The 19,378-nt window shown below is 40.5% G+C and overlaps 1 protein-coding gene across 1 annotated transcript in view; it reads right to left on the reverse strand.

Moving 5' to 3' along the window:
- The window catches only part of dgat1a (diacylglycerol O-acyltransferase 1a), a 32,462-nt gene that overhangs the window by 6,295 nt on the left and 6,789 nt on the right, over positions 1 to 19,378 (reverse strand). The window contains exons 3-12 of the mRNA XM_055893911.1: positions 14,700 to 14,740; positions 14,453 to 14,538; positions 14,136 to 14,188; positions 11,266 to 11,371; positions 10,948 to 11,076; positions 9,496 to 9,570; positions 9,221 to 9,324; positions 9,033 to 9,071; positions 8,626 to 8,667; positions 8,474 to 8,518 (exon numbers count right to left, since the gene is read on the reverse strand). Of these exons, the coding sequence (XP_055749886.1) occupies positions 8,474 to 8,518; positions 8,626 to 8,667; positions 9,033 to 9,071; positions 9,221 to 9,324; positions 9,496 to 9,570; positions 10,948 to 11,076; positions 11,266 to 11,371; positions 14,136 to 14,188; positions 14,453 to 14,538; positions 14,700 to 14,740 (720 nt within the window). The remainder of the gene's footprint in view (positions 1 to 8,473; positions 8,519 to 8,625; positions 8,668 to 9,032; positions 9,072 to 9,220; positions 9,325 to 9,495; positions 9,571 to 10,947; positions 11,077 to 11,265; positions 11,372 to 14,135; positions 14,189 to 14,452; positions 14,539 to 14,699; positions 14,741 to 19,378) is intronic.

A 19,378-nucleotide genomic window follows, 5' to 3' on the forward strand; every position in this document is an offset into this window, starting at 1 on the left:
GAACAGGCAGAACGACAGATTTTTAACTTTGTCAGCTCGGGGGATCCAATCTTGCATTGATTACATTGCACTCCACGAGGAGCCTGCCTGTTAGCGAATGCAGTAAGCTAAGGTAAGTTGCTAGCTAGCATTAAACTTATCTTATAAAAAACAATCAATCAATGACTGTCATTGCTTTAATGTGTACTTAACCATAATCATCAATGCCTTTCTTAAAATCAATACACAAGTATATATTTTTAAACCTGCATATTTACCTAAAAGAAATCCAGGTTAGCAGGCAATATTAACCAGGTGAAATTGTGTCATTTCTCTTGCGTTCATTGCATGCAGAGTCAGGGTATATGTAACAGTTTGGGCCGCCTGGCTCTTTGCAAACTAATTTGCCAGAACTTTACGTAATTATGACAACATTGAAGGTTGTGCAATGTAACAGGAATATTTAGATTCATGGATGCCACCAGTTAGATAAAATACGAAACGGAATAAACGTTTTGTTTGAGGTGATAGTTTCCGGATTAGTCATAGGTATATGGTTTAGAGAGATAGTCGACGCGTTATAATTCCTGTAATAACTTGCGGCTGAATTTGAAAGGGGTTTCTTCGTTATTTTACCGTTCATGTCTTCCACAGAGAATGTCTTGATCTACTTCAAATAAGGTCTGTGTTTCGTGCAGGCTTAAACCGCCTCGACGTTTTGATACCCGTGTAAATCTCACTAGGGTAAGGTAACGTTTGTCAACATATTTTCATAAATCCACTCTACAATTTTTTTTAAATCTTCGCTTATATTTAACCAATATTGATCAGAGTTACCTTGTCCTATGGATATCTACACAGTTATAAAATTGGCACGGTGATGTAAGCCTACACGAAACACAGACCTTATTTTAAGTGAATCTAAAAACATCCTATGGAATAAATGAAGGAACCGCTTTTCAGATTTTGCTAGGTGTCATGGGAATTATGACTCGCACTTTGGTCTTCAATTCTTACCATGCCCATTATTAAAATAGGATTTCCTGCATATAGAAATTAAAGTTTTTGTTTTCAACATTCATCACTGGTAACTTACTCTATTTTTATTCAAACAGTTGAGAGTATTTTTCTCCTAAGCAGACTCTTCAGTATCATTGTCACTTCAGAGCTGTGTGCGTGTGTGTATTTATGCATTATATTAAGTTAAGTGTTCATTGTTCATTCAGTATTATTGCAATTGTCATTATTACAAAAATGTGTGTGTGTATGATATATTTTAATTATAATTATTTATTTTTTAATAAATCGTCTGATTAATCGGTATCGGCTTTTTTTGTCCTCCAATAATCGGTATCGGCATTGAAAAATCATAAATCGGTCGACCTCTACTGTATACTACATACTTAATGAGTATATACACACACTACTTACTATTAGTTCATTTTAGTATACTGTAAACAAACTATCGTTTCAGTTGAGCTTACTAGAGCTTCGCATGTCTACGGAAAGTTGCTGTTGCAATGCAACCTCTTGCTAGCTTGTTAGCACAACAAATGTCTAGCTAAACAATTTACGATTTCGGGTCTGTTTGTAAATTCAATCTGGAGTGACAGAGTGCGCTCGTAAATCCAGAGTAAACAGCTGGTGCGAGCGTTTCGCTCTTGGAGCATTCAGAGCACACACGCTCTGGCCGAGGAGTAAGGTTGATCCGAGCATTCAAGCACCAAACCTAACTGGCTAACGTTGGCTAGCTACTTCCAGTCACAAATGAGAGAACGCCTCACTCTGACCATTTTACTCGCCCTAGCAGAGCTGGTTAGGCTGTTTTCATGTTATCCATAGCGTTGGTGACTGTGTTGCTGGCAACATTTTAACTACGCCTTTTTTGCAGACCTTTACTGACACCAGTCATATTCACTGGGAGTTGAACATTGGTAAATTCATCAGTTAGTTATTCTGCCCGAGATAGCTCTCAAATCAGAATCAAATGTATTTATAAAGCCCTTTTTACATCAGCCGATGTCACAAAGTGCTATACAGAAACCCAGCCTAAAAGTTAGATTACCAGAATTAACAATGCCCATTGAAACGCACAACTATACCACTTAGCTAAGAATTATCTAAATAATCAAGTCAAACTTTGGGTGGGTAGATTGTGTAACGACCCTGGGTTTATAAGCTCGGAAATCGACTGCCGCACGAGCATGGTTTTGCGGCACAGTCGATAGCGCGGCGGACCTCGGGCTAGAAGGTCGAGGGTTCGAGACCTGCTCCCTGGCTGTTTCATTACAATACTATAGTTAGATAGTTAATATACTGCCTGGCAAGTTAGATTTATTAGTAGCCAATTAACGTTAGGTAACTAGTGTGGGGTTTTATAAGGTTTGACATGCTTAACTAACTATAAGCTGGTAGGGCTTTTATGCAATAAAGTTTGAATTTCTGACTCATGTAGGCCTGACATTTGTCTTTGCTCTCAGGAGTAACAGTTCTCATAGCCTAACCATGAGGCCACAGCCTGAAATATGTGTGTGTATGCAACAATGTACAAGGGCATAAGATATGAACTAGAGTGTGTCTGTGCTGGAAGTAACAGTTAGCCCCAGATAAGTGTGCTGGGAAGCTGTGGTTAGCCTTGAGCGAGAACAGTGGGCTTTGTATACAGGTGCAAATAGCTCAATGTTGCAGAGCTGTCTGACCTCAGTCTCTGGGGTGAGGGAGCGTATTCTACACAGCAACAGCGCCGGGACACCAGAGAGCGCTAACGCTTCGAACACACCGGCTGCGTCATTGCATCACTGCTGCATAACATTTTGCGCAACTAGGCAACTATACTGATGCAGGTACCTTTTGCAAATGGTCGCATGCGGTTGGACACATGGAGGAGAGAATCATTTTCGCAGTATCCTCAAAACCGTGTCTTTTTGACACAACTGCTGACAGCTACAGGGACATAAACACAAAAATGCTGCTTGGAGACAAGTGTCCACGATAGTAGGATTGCCAGGTCAGTTTAGTAGTGAGCTTGTGCTAGATGTGGCTAGTTAGCGTTAGCTAGCTAGCTAACCTAGCTTGCTAACCTAGCCAATGAGGTGTATGTGAAAGAAATAGTCAAATAAATTATGCTAGTTACTACCCCTAATAACTTTACCAAATGTTCATGTTTGAAAGAGTGTGAATGCTAGATAAATAGTAATGGAAATGGTAGATACTACTGTACCCCTGATAATTTGGTCAAATTACCGTGTGTCGAATAAATAATATACTTGGCAAATAAATAAATAAAAAATGTAAAGAAATTATGCAATCAAACTGTTTTTATGTAATCCCAATTTTTTACTGAATGTGTGCAACAACAAAAAAATCTACATTCATATTTTGCTACTCTCTGTCAAGTCCACTCATACAATTTGATGCATACGTTCGATTTATCGAACGTATGCACCACACAGAACGCACTGCAACTGCCTCTGCAACGCAATGCTGCAAGGCAAATGCAGCGTTCCATTGGAAATGAATGTACTTCTGGTGTATCGAAACGCAATGACGCAGTCGGTGTGTTCGAAGCGTTACGCTTCGAACACACCGGCTGCGTCATTGCATCACTGCTGCATAACATTTTGCGCAACTAGGCAACTATACTGATGCAGGTACCTTTTGCAAATGGTCGCATGCGGTTGGACACATGGAGGAGAGAATCATTTTCGCACTATCCTCAAAACCGTGTCTTTTTGACACAACTGCTGACAGCTACAGGGACATAAACACAAAAATGCTGCTTGGAGACAAGTGTCCACGATAGTAGGATTGCCAGGTCAGTTTAGTAGTGAGCTTGTGCTAGATGTGGCTAGTTAGCGTTAGCTAGCTAGCTAACCTAGCTTGCTAACCTAGCCAATGAGGTGTATGTGAAAGAAATAGTCAAATAAATTATGCTAGTTACTACCCCTAATAACTTTACCAAATGTTCACGTTTGAAAGAGTGTGAATGCTAGATAAATAGTAATGGAAATGGTAGATACTACTGTACCCCTGATAATTTGGTCAAATTACCGTGTGTCGAATAAATAATATACTTGGCAAATAAATAAATAAATGTAAAGAAATTATGCAATCAAACTGTTTTTATGTAATCCCAATTTTTTACTGAATGTGTGCAACAACAAAAAAATCTACATTCATATTTTGCTACTTTCTGTCAAGTCCACTCATACAATTTGATGCATACGTTCGATTTATCGAACGTATGCACCACACAGAACGCACTGCAACTGCCTCTGCAACGCAATGCTGCAAGGCAAATGCAGCGTTCCATTGGAAATGAATGTACTTCTGGTGTATCGAAACGCAATAACGCAGCCGGTGTGTTCGAAGCGTAATACAGAATGGCGTCTGCGTAGAGGTGGATCAGGGAATCACACGCAACGAGCGACATCGTTGATATATACAGAGAAGTCAGCCCGAGAATTGAACCCTATGGTAAGTATAAGAATGTGTATGTATAAATATAAGTAGACATGCAATCATAATTGACTGTGGAGCACTCAGAAGCTACTGGTGGCTGAAAACACTTTTATCACGAGATTGACAAATTTCCAGTCAAGGGCTGTCCATTTAAAATGAATTCCTTCCTCCCTCGCCCCTGCCCCTTGCACTGCTAGTGTAAACTCGTCATGACACGTCATCAGAAGTGTCCACTTAATTTCAGGGCTGAGGGTGTTAAGTGTTTGGAATGCAGCCATGGTTTTACTTTTGGCAGACTTTTCTTAGCGGATGTACAATCGGAATGTAATTATGGGCGGGGTTTCAGGCCCCAAAGTTAACATTGTACACAGGCAAACTCGATCAAAAACAACGGCTGAGGGGCTTATGTTGCGAACTTCCCTTGCTTGGCTAATCGGTGTGTCTATTTTGAGTTTGAGACGTTACCACTATTTGCTCTTAGGGCCCATAATGCAGTTCTTCAGAAAATGGGCGTGGCTTCGCGTTTTCAGAGTTGATGACAATTGCGGAAAATATGCGGCTAAAGTCCGACGATCGGACACATTCATTGCTTCAACTATGACAAATGTTGAGCAATGTAATAAAGTAATGACTTTCCGAATAAGATACGTTACACGTTATGTTGGGTGACAACGTGTTAGCTAAACTATCCTTACGAACTGCAAAGCATTTCAGCAGTATTTGTATTTAATTTGGATCCCCATCAGTCTGTTCCTGGAGACTGGCAAAATTAAGGCAGTATGTACCGGTATGTTAGCTAGTGTTAAGGCTGCGAAGGTTCAACTGAGATAGGAACAATAGCACACCTGAACTTGATTAAAATAATTGTTTAATTCAAAAGTTAATAAATGGCAAATGCAATTTCCGTATATACGGGTTCACTGTGTCATCACGCAGGATGAAAATAGAGAAGTGACTTGTTCCTGACAAAGATATTATAATTTACTCATGACAGGGATAGTTCCCGCTTCCGAGCCGGCCTGTCAGAGTAGAGACTGGGCGTGGTTTAGACTCACCCAGCCTATCGTTGGTGTTGGCGCTTAAGCTAGTCCTAGCCCCTTACGCTTCGAACACACCGACTGCGTCATTGCGTTTCGATACACCAGAAGTACATTCATTTCCAATGGAACGCTGCATTTGCCTTGCAGCATTGCGTTGCAGAGGCAGTTGCAGTGCGTTCTGTGTGGTGCATACGTTCGATAAATCGAACGTATGCATCAAATTGTATGAGTGGACTTGACAGAGAGTAGCAAAATATGAATGTAGATTTTTTTGTTGTTGCACACATTCAGTAAAAAATTGGGATTACATAAAAACAGTTTGATTGCATAATTTCTTTACATTTTTTATTTATTTATTTGCCAAGTATATTATTTATTCGACACACGGTAATTTGACCAAATTATCAGGGGTACAGTAGTATCTACCATTTCCATTACTATTTATCTAGCATTCACACTCTTTCAAACATGAACATTTGGTAAAGTTATTAGGGGTAGTAACTAGCATAATTTATTTGACTATTTCTTTCACACACACCTCATTGGCTAGGTTAGCAAGCTAGGTTAGCTAGCTAGCTAACGCTAACTAGCCACATCTAGCACAAGCTCACTACTAAACTGACCTGGCAATCCTACTATCGTGGACACTTGTCTCCAAGCAGCATTTTCTGTGTTTATGTCCCTGTAGCTGTCAGCAGTTGTGTCAAAAAGACACGGTTTTGAGGATACTGCGAAAATGATTCTCTCCTCCATGTGTCCAACCGCATGCGACCATTTGCAAAAGGTACCTGCATCAGTATAGTTGCCTAGTTGCGCAAAATGTTATGCAGCAGTGATGCAATGACGCAGCCGGTGTGTTCGAAGCGTAAGCCTGGCCCTTAACTAACCTCCAAACGCGCTTCAATGCCATACAACACTCATTCCGTGGCCTCCAACTGCTCTTAAAACGCTAGTAAAAACAAATGCATGCTTTTCAACCGTTCGCTGCCCGCACCCTAGCATCACTACTCTGGACCGTTCTGACTTAGAATATGTGGACAACTACCTAGGTGTCTGGCTAGACTATAAACTCTCCTCCCAGACTCACATTAAACATCTCCAATCCAAAATGAAATCTAGAATCGGCTTCCTATTTCGCAACAAAGCCTCCTTCACTCACATCGCCAAACATACCCTCGTAAAACTGACCATCCTACCGATCGTCGACGATGTAATTTACAAAATAGCTTCCAAAACTCTACTCAGCAAACTGGATGCAGTCTATCACAGTGCCATCCTTCTTGTCACCAAAGCCCCTTATATGCAATAAAATGCAAATGAATTACTTAAAAATCATACAATGTGATTTTCTGGATTTTAGATTCCATCTCTCACAGTTGAAGTGTACCTATGATAAAAATTACAGACCTCTACATGCTTTGTAAGTAGGAAAACCTGCAAAATCGGCAGTGTATCAAATACTTGTTCTCCCCACTGTATATTTATATATATTTTTTTGCTGGAGACATATCTCCCTCACTAACTTTAAACATCAGAGCAGCTAACCGATCGCTGCAGCTGTAAATAGCCCACCCAATCTACCTACCTCCTTCCCATATTATTTTTATTTACTTTTCTGCTCTTTTGCACACCAGTATTTCTACTTGCACATCGTCATCTGCTCATCTATCACTCCAGTGTTAAATTTGCTAAACTGTAATTACTTCGCTACTATGGCCTATTTATTGCCTTACCTCTTTACACCATTTGCACACACTGTATATAGACTTTCTTTCCCCCCCCTATTGTGTTATTGACTGTACGCTTGTTTATTCTGTGTAACTCTGTGTTGTTGTTTGTGTCGCACTGCTTTGCTTTATCTTGGCCAGGTCGCAGTTGTAAATGAGAACTTGTTCTCAACTAGCTTACCTGGTTAAATAAAGGTGAAACAAAAAAAAATATGAACTATTAAAATACACATACTGTATGATAGCTAGCAAATGAATTAGATAATTAAAGTTAGTCTGCCTTGCTACTTCTGAAGGAAAAGTTAACTTACAAGTAAAAACGAATCTAAATAAGTTAGAAATTGTGGTATTAATGCACATGACGGCACAAACCCTTCATAAAAGTAATGTTTTTGCTTGGTTAACTTTTGGAAATTGTATAAACAATACATTTTTCTTTAGATGTTCCAGCTAGGCAGGCTAATGTTAGTTAGCTCATTAAATTTGCTATCATACAGTTGGCGTATATTAATAATTATATAATTAATATAAGTAGACATGCAATCATAATTGACAGTAGTGCATATAAAAGCACCCACAAGCTACCGGTGGCTGAAAACAACCATTGCGGGATGACCGAGTGACAAATTTCCGGGCAAGGGCAGTCCCAAAAAATAAAAATCCTTCCTGCCTCCCTCGCCCCTTGCCCTGCAAGTGTATACTCCTCAGACTTCATCAGAAGTGTCCACTTAATTTGAGGGCTGAGGGGAGAGGGTGTGTCTTGTGTTTGGAATGCTGCCTTCATATTTTGGAGAATTTAGTACGACATCCCGAAACTTCTGGCATACTAACTCTATCCATACTATGACCAATAAGCATACAATATACTCAATTCAAGTCACAAATAGTACGTTTAGTGTGGTTAGTAGGAGAATTCGAACACATCATGTCTCAAGATCCTTTTTTAACCTATCTCCCCTTCATCTACACTGATTGAAGTGGGTTTAACATGTGACATCAATAAGGAATCATAGCCTTCACCTGGTCAGTATGATGGAAAGAGCAGGTGTTCCTAATGTTTTGTACACTCAGTGTATATTGAGAAAGTATTTTCAGTCCTGGACTTGGCTTTGTCTGGGAAAATGGCTCATGACGTATGTATGGTGAACCAACATATCTTTTCAATGGGAAAATATGACAAATGTGAAACATGATAGAAATTAAACGGATTAAGTGTTAGGTTTGTATGGAGACATGGGTTTAGGTAATGTCTTTATTTGCACTCACAGCCAGTTTCAGCATGCGCTCTATCATTCTGGAAAAGTCCATATCCTGTCATGGGGGGGAGGGGGGATAAATTAAACAGTCACCCTTAAGCACAGAGAAATGGAGAAGTCCAATAGACAAAAGTCTAACAGACGGAAGACGTTAATATTTACCTGGAATGGTTTCATGGAGTTCTGAATAGTCGGCACCATCCACTGAAAGAAACATGGTTAAAGGTTTTTGTGAGACATGGTTAAGGTAGACCCAGCGATATGATGCAGATGTACAAAGTAAAAAGTATAGTGCGTCAATATCCGCAACAACTAATAGTTGGAGCGTGAGGCTCAACTTCTGTTTTGGTCCCGTGGCTACCACGTAAGAGCGTGAAGCGAACCCATGCACATGCTGTTACTGTGTGAGAGCGAAGTCTTGCATCGCAACATCGCTGCTGCTGCTCTTGCAACGTCATTTCAGACTCTATCTTGTTACTTGATAATAAAGCCACCCATTAATCAAAATGTACTCGTTTGATGAGTGAAAATAAACCAAATACTAACCAAGATATTAATAATGAACATACCTGTTGTACCAATCCAATCAGTAACTGTATGAAGAACAGCTGGAAAAGATTTCAGATCACTTTTTATATTTTAAAATTCATTTACATATACAGTATGTTGTCATGACAGTAGCGTATATTATTTAGGGTGCATGCAAATTGCACATTCCCAGGTCTCTCCGTTTTCCTTATGTGATCTTTGACCTCACCATCTCAAAGAGTCTCCTGAGCAGGAAGCTCTTGCGTATCCGTGGTGACCGGGGGAAGTTCAGCTCATAGCAGAGAGTTGGGGCAAACACAAAGTAATATATATCTATGGAGGGTGGACAGTAAAAATAAAACACATTAAATTCATTCATTGTACATCTTTTGAAATAAGAATTTTGTATGCAGAAATGTATAATCTGTATGGATTTAATTGAATTTAATTGTAAACAGCTACTATTCATGCTCAGTTATGTTCAATATCTCTTTCTGTTCTGACCTCTGTGTGTGAGATTCCCAGGGTAGGACACATGAGCGTGTACAGCTGACCCATTTGACTGGGCGATTGATGGACCTATGGGTACACAAAATATGTGGATGTACAAGACAGATTATTTCTGACAGCAGTACTTCTTAACAACCAGTAGATGGAGATGGCAGCGCAGTAACGTTTCAAAAAGTGGGACATTGCCGCAGGAGGGTGCATTTAATCATGTGTTCGTATTTATTCAGGGGGCAAAAGATACATTTTTAAAACGCTGAAAGCTTTTCGCAGTAAACAGCCCAGCCAAAGACAGGTCACAGAAGTTACTCATACAGCAATGGGTCATACAGCTCATTAAATACCCGTATATTTCGCCTCACGTCACACGCATTTTTGGGGAGGTCAGAGTAATTAGGACAGCCAATCAGATCTCAGGCAGCATCTGTGTTACTGAGGGCGCGCAAATGGCGAGAAGACCCATAGCTGTGTGTGTGTGTGTGTGTGTCTCAACATGCTAATTTGAAGATGCTAACCAGTTGACATTATTACACCAGCACTGGAGAAAATATCAAATGTGTACAAAGATGGCAGCCTTAGCACTTTATTGTAGTTGCTGCCATTGATACACTGAACAGAAATATATATGTTTTTTTTAAATCACAACATGCAACAATTTCAAAGATTTTACTGAATTACAGTTCATAAGGAAAATCTGTCAATTGAAATAAATTCATGAGGCTGCAGTTAAAGAACCTGGTGAGGACGACGAGCATGCAGGTGAATTTTCCTGAGACGGTTTCTGACAGTTTGTGCAGCTATTCTTTGGTTGTGCAAACCCACAGTTTCATAAGCTGTCTGGGTGGCTGGTCTCAGACGATCCCGCAGGTGAAGCCAGATGTGGAGGTCCTGGGCTGGTGTGGTTACATATGGTATATGGTTGTGTGACCGGTTGGAAGTACTGCCAAATTTGATAAAATTACATTGGGGGCAGCTTATGGTAGAGAAATGAATATTCAATTCTCTGGCAACAGCTCTGGTGGACATTCCTGCAGTCAGCACGCTCCCTCAAAACTTCAGACATCTGTGGCATTGTGTTGTGTGACAAAACTGCACATTTTAGAGTGGCCTTTTATTGTACCCAGCACAAGGTGGACCTGTGTAATGATCATGCTGTTTGATTAGCTTCTTGATATGCCACAACTGTCAGGTGGATGGATTATCTTGGCAATGGAGAAATGCTCACTAACAGGGATGTAAACAAATTTGTGCACAGAATGAGAGAAAAGCTTCTTCTAAATATGGATCTTTTATTTCAGCTCATGAAACCAACACTTTACATATTGTGTTTATATTTTTGTTCAGTATACTTTGTTTGTACTATTTGCCATTTGTACTTTCCTCATTCGATTATGCACGCAGGCACACACAAACAGAAGTGTGAAGGGACACCTGGTCAGGAGTACTCACATGAATGGGAGCGGGTCAGGGTGCGGGCTTTGGTATGCCTAATCTCTCTGCACCACATGTTCACATCCTTATACGAGTACAACTTCATGAAGAGGATGGTATACACACACAGGGCAAAGGCTCCACCCACTGCACAAGACAAAATAGATATTATCAAGCTTTACAATACTACAACACTATTTTAGAAGTGGACAAATCCTCTGAGGGGTATTTAGTATTTTTGATAAGGTCAAGGAGTAAATATACTGTTACTCACAGATAAACGTTAGGCCTATTTATATGGCCATGCAGTGTGAGATCATGATCAGGCCATCTCACCTGGGGTAATGGAGGTCAGCGTGAGCACAGTGGCTGATGGGAAAAAGAGGAGGGTGGTCAGATTGACCAAGTAAAGGAATGTTCCGGTAGTCTCTGAGATGGTGCCCTGCAGAGCAACAGAAATAAAAAAAACATTGTTAACACAGTGCCCTGGGCACAGAATTACTACATACAGTATAATAATGTATGGGCCTTTGTGGGCCTGGGGTGGTCTAGTGGTCTAAACTGGTGCCTCCAGAATACATGTACCTGTGTGAGTGTGGTTTCAAATACAACCCACTGCTATTCTAGCAAACCCTCTCCTTCCTTTCATGTCAGTCACTGTTCTATCTAATACATGAGGGGAAAATACAACAAGGAGTGGGACTGACTCACTCCACACATACAGTGCATTCAGACCCCTTGACTTTCACATTTAGTTACATTACAGCCTTATTCTAAAATTATTATTTTTAAATCCTCAATCTACACACAACACCCCATACTTAAAGTAAAAACGGATTCAGAAATTAGCAAATTTATTACAAAAAAAATACCTTATTTACATAAGTATTCAGATCCTATGAGACTCGAAATTGAGCTCAGGTGCATCCTGTTTCCTTTGACCATCCTTGAGATGTTTCTACAACTTGGAGTCCACCTGTGGTAAATTCAATTGATTGGACATGATTTGGAAAGGCACACTCCTGACTATATAAGGTCCCACAGTTGACAGTGCATGTCATATCAAAAAGCAAGCCACGTCAAAGGAATTGTCCGTAGAGCTCCAAGACAGGATTGTGTCGAGGCACAGATCAGGGGAAGGGTACCAAAACATTTCTGCAGCATTGAAGGTCCCCAAGAACACAGTGGCCTCTATTATTCTTATATGGAAGAAGTGTGGAACTACCTAGAGACTCTTCCTAGAGCTAGCCACCCAGCCAAACTGAGCAATCGGGGGAGAAGGGTTTTGGTCAGAGAGGTAACCAAGAACTTGATGGTCACTGACAGAGCTCCAGAGTTCCTCTGTGGAGATGGGAGAACCTTCCAGAAGGACAACAATCTCTGCAGCACTCCAATCAGGCCTTTATTGTAGAGTGGCCAGATGGAAGCCACTCCACTCCTAAAAAAGGCACATGACAGCCTGCTTGGTGTTTGCCAAAAGGCACCTAAAAAGGACTCCGGCCATGAAACAAGATTCTCTGGTCTGATGAAACCAATATTGAACTCCTTGGCCTGAATGCCAAGCGTCATGTCTGGAGGAAACCTGGCACCATCCCTACGGTGAAGCATAGTGGCGGCAGCATTATGTTGTGGGGATGTTTGTCAGTGGCAGGGACTGGGAGACTAGTCAGGATTGAGGGAAAGATGAACAGAACAAAGTACAGAGAGATCCTTAATGAAATCCTGCTCCAGAGCGCTCAGGACTTCAGACTTGGAATGTTAACCTTTGCTTCACAAGACAACAACCCTAAGCACACAGTCAAGACAACACAGGCATGGCTTTGGGACAAGTCTCTGAATGTCCTTGAGTGGCCCAGCCAGAGCCCGAACCCTATCTAACATCTCTGGAGAGACCTGAAAATAGCTGTGCAGCGACACTCCCCATCCAACCTGACAGAGCTTGAGAGGATCTGCAGAGAATGGAAGAAACTCCCCAAATACAGGTGTGCCAAGCTTGTAGCGTCATACGAGGCTGTAATCGCTATCAAAAGGTGCTTCAACAAAGTACTGAGTAAAGGGTCTGAATACTTACACAAATGTGATAGTTACATTTGCACACATTTCTAAAAAACAGTTTTTGCTTTGTCATTATGGGGTATTGTGTATAGATTGATAAGGGGAAAAATAAAATATAATCCATTGTAGAATAAGGCTGTAATGTAACAAAATGTGAAAAAAGGGGTCTGAATACTTTGAATGCACTGTACATATACTGAACAAAAATATAAAAACGCAACAATTTTACTGAATTACATTTCATATAAGGAAAACAGTCAATAAATTCATTAGGCCCTAATTTATGGATTTCACTTCACTTGTCAGGGAGGCAGCCATAGGTGGGCCTGGGAAGACATAGGCCTAGCCCCTGAAGAAGCCAGGCCCAGCAAATCAGAGTACATTTTCCCCCACAAGTGGGCTTCATTACAGACAGAAATACTCCTCAATTTCATCAGCTGTCCGGGTGGCTGGTCTCAGATTATCCCGCAGGTGAAGCCAGATGTAGAGGTCCTGGTCTGGCTTGGTTACACGTGGTCTGTGGTTCTGAGATGGTTGGATATACTGCCAAATTCTTTTTTATTTTTTTATTTTTTTTAAAGACATTGGAGGCAGCTTATGGTAGAAAAATTAACATTAAATTATGTGGCAGTAGCTCTGTTGGACATTCCTGCAGTCAGCATGCCAATTGCATGCTTCCTCAACTTCAGACATCTGTGGCATTGTGTTGTGTGACAAAACTGCACATTTTAGAGTGGCCTTTTTGTCCCCAGCACAAGGTGGAACTGTGCAGTAGTCATGCGGTTCAAAATCAGCTTCTGCCACACCGGTCAGGTGGATGGATTACCTTGGCAAAGGAGAAATGCTCACAAACAGGGATGTAAACAAATTTGTGCACAAAATTAGAGAAATAAGCTTTTTGTGTATATAGAACATTTCTGGGATCTTTTATTTCAGCTCATGAAACCAACATTTTACATGTTGCAATTACACAGACACAGCTAAAAAAGCCACATTGGTTTTTATTAGGGGGGGAATGCTTGACAAAACCTATTTAACAGATCTCTACCTAACAGGCATTTGAAATACTTGTTCACAAGCAACAGAGAGATTAGTGAGATTTCACAGCACATCCTTCACATTAGTCCCAGACATTATGGCATGACACTCACCACTGATAGCCTCCGCTCCGTGTACAAAGCTGCCATTATGAACACGTTCGAAACTGAGGAAAAATAAACACATTAGAGCCGGGTACTCCACAAAAGACAGCCGTGTAATATTCCTACAATATTGATTCCAAAATAAGAAAATTAGCCCCCAATGGTGGGAAAACAGTTGATGATATTTTAGTTGGTATAATGACTTGTGTTGCTAAGCAACCAAAACCAGACAATAAGACATTCAAATAAATAGATTTGGGAAGATGTACAACAATCACAATAGTAAGGCTAGCATGCCAAAGAGGAGAGCGGTTTAGTCTACATACCAATGATAAGGCAAGATGCAGGCCAGCTATATGGGTCTTTTAAGAACAGTGAAACCACTTGGATGGGGTCCACCAGTATCCCATATCTATCAGAGGAGGGAAAGAAGATATTGATGGTTACTATTTTTACAAAAGAAGCTGTGGTCAAAATTAAAGGATAGGCAGTCGTGACAGAAGTGATTAACAAATGATCATATTGAAGTTGACTGCCTAAGTGTTATAGTTATTTAAACCTGCAGATACTTACTTTATTAGATTCTCCAGGAAAAGGCGTGCATTGCACAAGACCTGCAACAGAAGAGATTTTGCAATCAGAAGTAAACAAAATGCATACTAACATGGAGAAGACTGACCAGTGATCATTCATTACCAACACAGACAGACTGGTCACAGGTCAGTCTTCCGCCACATGTTGATGTGAGCCATACACTACAAGTGCCGAGGCAGTCATTTTGACTGCATGTGAATTGTAAATTCAAATATATTTCTGCAATTAAAAAATTTAAGAGTCATACCCCCCTTTGTCCTCGAATTTTCCTGAATCAATTTAACACACATTTGTTTGACTTTCAATATCACAAAAATAATGTTATAAGCAGTTAAGGGGGGGGGGGGGGGTAAAAAGTGACTTTATAATCCTCCTTGAGTCACATGCAGGTAAGACATTCTGATTTCACATAGTATCAGAAAGAGCAGATGAAGGTTTCCAAAACACTTACCTTTGCCAGACAACTTACAATTTAAGAGATGAACTCCATTTCAAAATATCACTTTTTCCAAGAATAACCCCTGATCCTTGGCGCTCCACACTTTGGAATGTTGCAGTGAAAACGCCTGCCCATTGGCTTAGTAAGGGGAGGGTAAAGAGAGGCCCGGCAGTTTAAATGCCAATCTCAATGCTATAAAGGCTGATAAGAACAATCATCCATTCTGGCAACAGATAACCTAACCCTGGGGACCAACCCACAACAGGCAGCGGCACATGACAGTATTGTTCATAGCTCGCTTCTGTATTACAGCAAAAACAAACTGGATGAGATGTGGGATCAATCGAGGTGAAATATCTAGGCTAATCGTCCTTGTGTTTCTCACCATGCAATGTTGTAACTGTTATCGGTCTTCAGATTGGTTAGGCTACACACAGGCTAGCTAGCACTTCCGTTAAAGGTTTAATCTGATTTATATTCCCCTTTTGGAACTTATACTGTATAATTAATTTCTATACCCATTGATTCTTGAAGAATATAACTTATGAGTCTTGAACTTGGTTCTGATGAGGTATGACGCCTGAACTAAAAATATACATTTGTTTTACTCTATTGTTTGTAAAGAATGTAATTGTAAACCAACACCGTATAGCCTCAAAACATGGTTAAAACTATACATTTCATTTGACCTGAAACCCCACCTCTTTAAGGAATACCTAGGATAGGATAAAGTAATCCTTTCTAACCCCCCCCCCCCCCCCTTAAAAGAGTTAGATGCACTATTGTAAAGTGGTTGTTCCACTGGATATCATAAGGTGAATGCACCAATTTGTAAGTCGCTCTGGATAAGAGCGTCTGCTAAATGACTTAAATGTAATGTAAATGATTTCATGGATGGTCAGTCCTTGCATCTATTGTCTGGTCTATGAATTTGAGTGGGGTTACATTTCTCTAGCCCCATCCCTGAGCTGTTTACAAAATCAGGTCCATAGACTAGCCTTGTGAAACCATACTGATCTTGCAATAGCTCACATTGTTTCACTGAAGCTAAAATGTTAGCAGGCTATCCATAGACTATATCACAGCGGTCACTCACTGGTGGTGTCACGTTCATCTGAAGCTGACAGTCACACACAGAGACAACACTGAAAGAGCAAACCCTGTTCCCGAAACCTTGGCCCTGGATAGTGGAGTCGTGCAGACCCTGTTTGATTTCCAAACCGAAAATAGACATGCTGTTGTTGCCATGTTAAAAAAAGAAAAAGCATGAGTCAACCTACAAGCAGCATACCAGACCGACTGCTTCATTACAAGGTTCGTTTCTGCAGCAGCAACTTCTTTACTACATTATTCAGAAGGGCTTGTTCAATTTGAGGAGCAACATAAATTATAAATATTAATTGAATTGCTAAATTACTCCAATTTCTCCCAAACAATAATGATAGCTGTGGGTTACCTGTATGTTAAAGCCCCTTCAGAATATCAACCTAAAGCACACCAACATAGCTTACCATCAATTATGCATGTAGCCAAAGGCTACCTAGCCTAACACGCATGACCTGTAAGATACAGAAACTGCAATATTTATGGTCCATTGAAACCGTCTACATACTGTAGATATTGCCTAGCACCAGAGCCCTTTATTGAAATAATGTAGGCCTGACCAGAGCTGCCTAAGCAGCACGTGCAGAGGAACTAACCCTTTCGAACTGGCTGGGCATCACAGTGACCGAAGAATATCCTTGGTGAGCCAGCAATGTAAAAGATAGCTACAGAGGGTACTCCGTGCAACAGTTACGTCACTTCTCTAGCTCACATACTCTAGCCAGCAACTTTCCACTTGAGTTTTAGACCCATTCATTAGTGGGTACAAAGAATGTAGGGATGATTCCCAGGGAATATGATGGGGGGTGTGTCTGTTTGAATGTCACAGCGATCATGTTTCAAAGACTGGATTAATACCGGCTTTGGAAATTAAACTTCTCTCGCTCAGATGCTTTGAAGGCAACGGCAAGATTTTTCCTGCAGTCTCTTCAAAACAGAAAGAATTGGGTATTTATTTTTAGTTATAATACATGAGATTCTGTCCATATTAATTTAATACATTCTCATGTTAGAAATACGTATTATTGGATGTTCTGCCAGAAAAATAAAATACCATTAAACTTCCATTAACACTTTTGAAGTAGAACAGGAAATGTTTATCATCAGAGGAAGAAGAAATTCTGAGTCCTCATTTGACCTTACCTGGGGGACAGAATTAACTGCAACACATCAACTGACAAATCAAATGCTTGACAGGAGTCATGAATGCTCTGGCTACTGCCCACTCCATTAAACAATGCCAGCAGCCTAGCATACCTGGCAGAACATGTCAATGACTTGAACCATGCCTATCTGAACAGTGCAAACTTAAATTGATCGAACTTCAGAGACTACATTAGGCTAAACCTAGGTAATATGGACCTCCAGTTTGTCTGATGGACATTTGTGCATGCCTGGTTGTGCTTATCAACATACAGTAGGCTACAGCCTCCAATAGGCTAAATGAACCAGATAAGGTGTACTAGTAAAAACAGGCAACGTTTGTAAGGTGATACACTGGAGAGATTATCAGGCTCCTCTCAGTACAGGAAGACGACGCGTTAGTGTTAAAATGCCCACCACAGAGCCTAACTGCCAGAGTGCCAAGAGAGGAGTGGAGTGGTGACCGTTTCTTTGACTGCTATAATATAAAGTGAAGTTTGTTTTTATAAAAACGGCAAGAGAGCGATCAAGAAAGAGTGTGAAAGAGCACAAAGGAGAAAGAGTGATTGAATGACTTGGCTAGCCTTTACAGTTGAATGAGGCAAGCTGTGTGACACATGACCAAGATGCTTCAGCTCTCATTCAAAGTCCAAGTCTCTTCATAGTTCATATAAAACTCCTCTCTCATAAGAAAATATAAGAGGGCCAGGGATAAAAGTTTCTTCTCTTATCAAACTGATAATTGTTTTGTTTGCCATGCACAGGCGTAGTGTGGATAAGATAAGTCAACAATGTTTACCATTGCTATTGAGAGACAGCTCTGAAAGACATTAACACACCATTGGGTTACTCATGATTCTCACTGTGTAGACAACAGCTCAAGAGAAACTGATATCTGCCTATCAATAAAACTGTAGCTATTGGCAGGAAAGCAAGGAATGTAGGCCTACTGAGACAGAACCAACTATCCATCCACAAAGCTGATCAGAGTTGAGTCTCCACAGATTTTCTCATACAGGAGAGAAGTAATTGACAGAAGAGTATTCAATATTCTACAAATTGCAATCTAAGTTCGAGAGTCTAAAAGGACAATGTGAGTTCATGCAGATTTATTTCAATGGCTCCAATATGGCTGCTCAGTTGCCAGCACCGTCACTGTATTCTCTATAATTTGCATAATCAACACATCCCCATAAAAAAAAAATCTGTCCGTTTAAACCAGACATACAGTATCGGTTTTATTGCATTGGATGCATCTCAATCCACCCATGTCGCACTTCAGCATCTACCGACACTGACAACAGATCAATAAAAGAACCTCGTAATCTATGCCGAAAAGGGATCTGGCTTTTATTTGTTTTGCATTTTAGCTAACCCTAATCCTTTTCCTAACCTGCTGCGTGAATTCTCCTAATCTGCTACGAAATGTCAAATATTACGTTAATTTCACCAAAGCTGGATCCCTTCTTGCCGTGACCATGAGAAGAGACACATTGTATGATACAATGTCCATCAAGCCTAGAGAACATTGTGCCCAAAAAACTTGTAGTTATCATGTAATAACCCAATGATAATTTGTTGAGAACTTTATTCATAAGGAGGGGAAAAGTATGGACATTACAGCATAGGACAAATGCCTCAATGGGATAGGACAACCTGCTGTGTTGTGTTGACTATTGGTTGTCCCAGCCCAGCAATAGATGTAATATTTATATGGAACTAAAACCTGAATGAATTAAAACACCAAACACTTAAGTGCCATGAAGGTAAAGGTAACCTGAAGAAGTGATATTCTAACATCAGGAGTGCTTTTCATTTGTTTATGTACTACTGTAGGTTCACCAACAGACCTACATCAATACACCCATGTCAACTGGACTCCCACTGTGAAGATGAGCAGTGCTGCAGGAGCATCAGGTTCTACTTCTTTTCCAGATATGAAAAGGAGACATCCCTCAGTTGGTTGTCATAT

This window comes from Salvelinus fontinalis, chromosome 32 (genome assembly GCF_029448725.1).
Source record: "Salvelinus fontinalis isolate EN_2023a chromosome 32, ASM2944872v1, whole genome shotgun sequence".
NCBI classification, from domain to species: Eukaryota; Metazoa; Chordata; class Actinopteri; order Salmoniformes; family Salmonidae; genus Salvelinus; species Salvelinus fontinalis.